This window comes from Bombina bombina, chromosome 7, assembly GCF_027579735.1.
Source record: "Bombina bombina isolate aBomBom1 chromosome 7, aBomBom1.pri, whole genome shotgun sequence".
Lineage (NCBI taxonomy): Eukaryota > Metazoa > Chordata > Amphibia > Anura > Bombinatoridae > Bombina > Bombina bombina.
Window position 1 is genome coordinate 612,381,381 of NC_069505.1, and position 6,843 is coordinate 612,388,223.

Consider the following 6,843-nt stretch of genomic DNA (forward strand, 5'->3'; position numbering starts at 1 on the left):
AGGCAGTGCAGAATTATTAGGCAAGTTGTATTTTTGAGGATTAATTTTATTATTGAACAACAACCATGTTCTCAATGAACTCAAAAAACTCATTAATATCAAAGCTGAATAGTTTTGGAAGTAGTTTTTAGTTTGTTTTTAGTTATAGCTATTTTAGGGGGATATCTGTGTGTGCAGGTGACTATTACTGTGCATAATTATTAGGCAACTTAACAAAAAACAAATATATACCCATTTCAATTATTTATTTTTACCAGTGAAACCAATATAACATCTCAACATTCACAAATATACATTTCTGACATTCAAAAACAAAACAAAAACAAATCAGTTACCAATATAGCCACCTTTCTTTGCAAGGACACTCAAAAGCCTGCCATCCATGGATTCTGTCAGTGTTTTGATCTGTTCACCATCAACATTGCGTGCAGCAGCAACCACAGCCTCCCAGACACTGTTCAGAGAGGTGTACTGTTTTCCCTCCTTGTAAATCTCACATTTGATGATGGACCACAGGTTCTCAATGGGGTTCAGATCAGGTGAACAAGGAGGCCATGTCATTAGATTTTCTTCTTTTATACCATTTCTTGCCAGCCACGCTGTGGAGTACTTGGACGCGTGTGATGGAGCATTGTCCTGCATGAAAATCATGTTTTTCTTGAAGGATGCAGACTTCTTCCTGTACCACTGCTTGAAGAAGGTGTCTTCCAGAAACTGGCAGTAGGACTGGGAGTTGAGCTTGACTCCATCCTCAACCCGAAAAGGCCCCACAAGCTCATCTTTGATGATACCAGCCCAAACCAGTACTCTACCTCCACCTTGCTGGCGTCTGAGTCGGACTGGAGCTCTCTGACCTTTACCAATCCAGCCACGGGCCCATCCATCTGGCCCATCAAGACTCACTCTCATTTCATCAGTCCATAAAACCTTAGAAAAATCAGTCTTGAGATATTTCTTGGCCCAGTCTTGACGTTTCAGCTTGTGTGTCTTGTTCAGTGGTGGTCGTCTTTCAGCCTTTCTTACCTTGGCCATGTCTCTGAGTATTGCACACCTTGTGCTTTTGGGCACACCAGTGATGTTGCAGCTCTGAAATATTGCCAAACTGGTGGCAAGTGGCATCTTGGCAGCTGCACGCTTGACTTTTCTCAGTTCATGGGCAGTTATTTTGTGCCTTGGTTTTTCCACACGCTTCTTGCGACCCTGTTGACTATTTTGAATGAAACGCTTGATTGTTCGATGATCACGATTCAGAAGCTTTGCAATTTTAAGAGTGCTGCATCCCTCTGCAAGATATCTCACTAATTTTGACTTTTCTGAGCCTGTCAAGTCCTTCTTTTGACCCATTTTGCCAAAGGAAAGGAAGTTGCCTAATAATTATGCACACCTGATATAGGGTGTTGAGGTCATTAGACCACACCCCTTCTCATTACAGAGATGCACATCACCTAATATGCTTAATTGGTAGTAGGCTTTCGAGCCTATACAGCTTATATACTATATATATATATAAATACTCATTTGCCTAATAATTCTGCAGTCCCTGTATATATATACAGAGATATACACATATATAGGATCATATTACGAGTGGCGAACTATCATTTGCACGCAAGCAATATCGAGTTTATCGCAACTCTTTGCGTAAGTAAGAAGTAACACACGTATTACAAGTTGAAAGTAAATGTGATCGCTTGAGTGCAATTGAAGTTAAAGCACGTCGGGTTAGCTCGACCTCAGTGCTCTGATTAACTGTTACTCTCAAATTAAAAGTTGCACAAAACATAAGAAAATTACATTTACACTCCTAATAACACAACCTAATAAAATATATTAAAACTAGTTATAAAGGCTCAAAGATATGAGATTGCAGGTGTTAGAAAAAAAGGCAGGCAAAGGGATTTAACATAGACATGCATACATATAGAGTACATACATGTATGTATACATAAATTACAGACTATGGCACCATGGGGTCTGAATAAACAAATATGACTCGCCTGTTTTTTGACAGACAGATGATTACTGAGCGTTTTTGAATACATATATTATTATTAAAGTGCCTGTTATCTTCACTCTTGGTCCCAATACACAGTTATTAATGAGAAACATATATATTGAGGTAGCTAGTTTCATTGTAGTTACTTACATTTGGGAAATACATTTAGTATAAGTTATGTACCTATATAATGGTGTTTACAGATTGAATTTTGGTTAGATATGTGTGTACTGGAGTGATAGGTGCCCACTTCTTTACACAGTGATATACAGCTCCTTTGGAATCTCTATTTTATTGTAGTATGAGATTTTTTGTAGCATGACTTTTTCTGTAACATGATTTTTATGACTTTAGGAATGTAGCCATTGGGATACTGTAGTTGTAAATAGTGTATACATTTCCATGGTAATGGAATCGTAACGGCTCTGACGCTTGGTATCTCTTTTCGGCAAATTGCCATAGGAGTTTTAGACCTTTACATATGTTATGTGATAGGGATGTCATGTTTACATGTTTACATGTTTTGGATGGGTAGTTTTCATTTGTGTTAGTAGTTTTATTTTGGGAGCAATAATGGTGCTGTCATTGCTGGAAGTGGTCATTTGTCACTTCCAGTTTGGGTCTTTAGAGCCCTTTGCTGTCAAGTAGATGAAAACATGTAAAAGCATATTTATGCATATTTATTGTTAATAAAGGTTTTAACTATGTATTTACTGTAAATAATTCACATTCTAGTGTTCTGCACATAGGGGAATATGTTCTATGTATTTATAAATGGATATTCCTATATATATCTCTATATACATATACCTTTTCCTCGCTTCATGTATATCTATATCTATATGTAATCATTTATATATATATATATATATAGGTATAGATATATATTGTACCAAAATACCTTTAGATATATGTAGAAATATGTATATAAATAAAAATAACATATTCTTCTATGTGAAGAACATTGGAATGTGAAATATTAATAATTCATATTGAATTCAACGCTCTTGAATAAACTCAGTCGAGTTAGCGCATGTGTATGGGTGTTTTTATCCAGTTTTCGCACTCCATTCATGTCGGGTTATTGCACTTCCGAATATCAAGTTAGCGCAAGCAAGAAGGGTATTTTTTCCACTTTTTTGCCCCATTGAATTCTATGGGGGAATAGGTTAATAAATGCACAATATTCTAAGTTCGGCTTCTTGTGTGCATCGGGTTAGCCTAGGAGCAAAAACTTTTTACTTTCAACTTGTAATACGAGCACTACTGATGCACGCAAAAAGCTTACTTCTAGAGCAGTTTGTGCTCAGCGGGAGTTATAAATAGTCCTCCACTCATAATCTAGCACTTAAAGTTTAAATCCCCTTTTATATAGAAAGAGATATCAAGAAAACAGGAAAACTGTAACTAATAATGACAATTATACATATTTGGAAGATGCAAAAACAAGTCTACAAATAAATTCAGAGATATTCACATATTGACTATTGTAAAAAAATTAACTTATATCTCCTTTCTGCAAGAAAATACTACGCATGGAAATGAAAACAATTGCACATCACTTGAAAAATTCCACCTTAATGTGTTTATATTTTCTGAAAATGCTCAGCCTGTTCTCTTTACTGGAGTTTTACTTATGTATCTGCTGACTATGTTTATGAACTTTTTTATAAGCTCACTTGTATGTCTGGCACCTCAGCTGCACAAACCAATGTATTTCTTCTTGTGTTGTCTATCGGTTGACGATATGGTGTATGTATCTACCACTGTGCCAAAACTGTTGTCCATCACCATCACAGGTGACACCTCCATCTCTTCCTCAGGTTGTTTTGTACAGTTTCATTTATTCGGACTTTCTATTGATATAGAATTTTTTCTTTTAATCTCTATGGCTTATGATCGCTATGTAGCCATTTGCATTCCTTTACACTATCATCTTATCATGAGCAAAAAAGTTTGTGCCCTTTTGGTTGCTGCATCTTTTCTTGCTGGATTTCTGAATTCTTTAACATTCTCTGTGCTGATGTCTAAATTATCGTTCTATGACTTAAGAGAAATCAATCATTTCTTCTGTGACCTCCAAACCATTATGAATCTTTCCTGTAGTGACACCACTAATTTAAGGTTGTTAATATCTGTGGATGGAGCAATCTTGGGCTTTTTTCCATTTGTAATGATTTTGTTGTCCTATATCTTTATTATATCGACCATCCTAAAGATCAGAACCTCAGAAGGAAGGCTCAAGACCTTCTCCAGCTGCTCTGCACATCTTACAATTGTCATCATTTTCTATGTAACATCTCTGAGCATGAATGTGATACCTCAATCAAAACATTTTTCAGATGTAAACAAATTACTTTCCCTGCTCTATGTTGAAGTAGTTCCTATGTTGAATCCACTGGTGTATAGCTTAAGAAATGAAGAGGTTTTAAAAGCTATTAAAAGGTGGTTAAAAACTCTTATATAAGTAATTCAGCCCCAGCTTACAAGTGAAATGCGATTGAGAGCACAGGGTGCCCTATCCATAATGCGGGCACATTCTAAAAATAGTGCACAAATTGGTATTATAAGTGCTTTCAAGGGAAAGAGAAGGCATCACATTCCTCATTATGTGCTTTATTAGTGACCAACTTGACAGAGTGATTTCAATGTAAACATTACTGTGATAATGCCCCATGCAATAGAGAAGTCACCAAGTGCTTCCTTATTGACCTTACTGTGAGGTATACAACTTTTTTCATCCTAGCTCGTAGATGATTTAGATGAGGTTGTAAACCCATACTGCTCTTTCAAATGATGTTTCCCATCCCTTTCCTAGATGTAGGGAACCAGTATAAAAACTGATAAATTAAAATACTAGGCTCAGTAAGAGACACATGGTATTTAATTGAGTCATACAATTTATGAAAGAGGTGAATGCCCACTTCATATATCCCTGTCATTTTAAACTGACCAAACCCAGAGAAAAGATAATATATTCATCAAAAATGGGCACTCACATTAAAGTCAACAACAGTATAGAATTGTATTGGAGGTTATCTGTAGTGATGTCGCGAACTTCCGCAACTGTTCTCGAACGGGCGAACCGGGCGAACCGCCTTTGACTTCAATAGGCAGGCAAATTTTAAAACACACAGGGACTCTTTCTGCCCACAATAATGATGGAAAAGTTGTTTCAAGGGTACTAACACCTGGACTGTGGCATGCCGGAGGGGGATCCATGGCAAAACTCCCACGGAAAATTACATAGTTGATGCCGAGTCTTGTTTTAATCCATAAAGGGCATAAATCACCTAATATTCCTAAATTGTTTGGAATAACGTGCTTTAAACATCAGGTATGATGTTGTATCGATCGGGTAGTGTAAGGGTTACGCCCGCTTCACAGTGACAGACCAAACTCCCCGTTTAACGCACCGCAAACAACCGCAAACAGTCCAGTTGCACAACCGCAAACTCCCCATTGCCACGAGATAGATAGATTTGATAGATAGATAGATACATAGATTAGATAGATATATCAATAGATGCAATAGATACATTTGATAGATAAGATAGATAGATAGATAGATAGATTTGATAGATCAATAGATAGATTTGATAGATAGATAGATAGATAATTTCCCAGACAGAGAATTACAAGACGTGCCATCTGGGACCCATGGTAAGGTTCCCAGAGGCAGTTGCGGCACCCGAGGCTCTGATTAGAACAGAGCACTCTGGAACGTATCTGCCCTCGGCCGAAATCGGAACATTCTTTTGCTTTCTGCCTGTCGGGCCAAATGTCCGTCTGCCAAATGTCCATCTGCCAAATGTCCTTCTGAATTTTCTCAGAGCACCGCATGCAATCTACTGTGCCACCAGATATGAGTGGTGTGTTAAGTAGTACTATTCATATCAGTTTAATCCCTGTTACATCCCCCATCAGGGGACGTGTAAATGGCATGGATTTTCGGAACTGGGATATGGAAAAAGATGCTTGGTCGGTCCTGCCACGAGATAGATAGATTTGATAGATAGATAGATACATAGATTAGATAGATCAATAGATGGAATAGATAGATTTGATAGATAGATAGATAGATAGATAGATTTGATAGATCAATAGATAGATTTGATAGATAAATAATTTCCCGGACAGAGAATTACAAGACGTGCGGTCTGGGACCCATGGTAAGGTTCCCAGAGGCAGATGCGGCGCCCGAGGCTCTGATTAGAACAGAGCACTTTGGAGCGTATCTGCCCTCGGCCGAAATCGGAACATTCTTTAGCTTTCTATCTGTCGGCCTAATGTCCGTCTGCCAAATGTCCTTCTGCATTTTGTCAGAGCACTGCATGCAATCTACTGTGCCAACAGATATGAGTGGTCTGTCAAGTAGTACTATTCTTATCAGTTTAATACCTTTTTTTTTTTTTTTTTTTTTTACAAGTTACGAAATTTAAATCTTTATAACATAAGAAAATAATTATAGCTTTAGTAAACAAAAGGGGAAGAAAAAGTTAGTTTAGCTTATTTACTGCTCAGTGAAGGTGTATTTCCTCTAGGGGCGAATTTACACATAAACAATCCATACAAATATATACATATAACATATAACGTCATATTGTAAATTAGTGTTTAAACAAGCAATAGATAATAGAAAGAACTTACAATACAAAACATTAAAAAATGGTCAATATTCAGATTAAACTCAATAAATAACTTTTAGCTAATTATATTATACATAGAATACAAATCATTAAATAATCTAACCATAAACGTTTATGGGTAAGATTTCAAGTTGAGCACAACAATTATGTTGCACTTGGCCTTGTGGAACCAATAATGAAAGATCAGGTATTAGAAGG

The 6,843-nt window shown here is 36.8% G+C and overlaps 1 protein-coding gene across 1 annotated transcript; it reads left to right on the top strand.

The window, feature by feature from the left end:
- Positions 1-3,743: 3,743 nt before the first annotated feature.
- LOC128636708 (olfactory receptor 1G1-like) lies at positions 3,744-4,463 on the top strand. Its single transcript, XM_053689694.1, has one exon. The coding sequence runs from the start codon at positions 3,744-3,746 to the stop codon at positions 4,461-4,463; it is 720 nt and encodes a 239-aa protein (XP_053545669.1).
- The last annotated feature ends 2,380 nt before the right edge of the window (positions 4,464-6,843 follow it).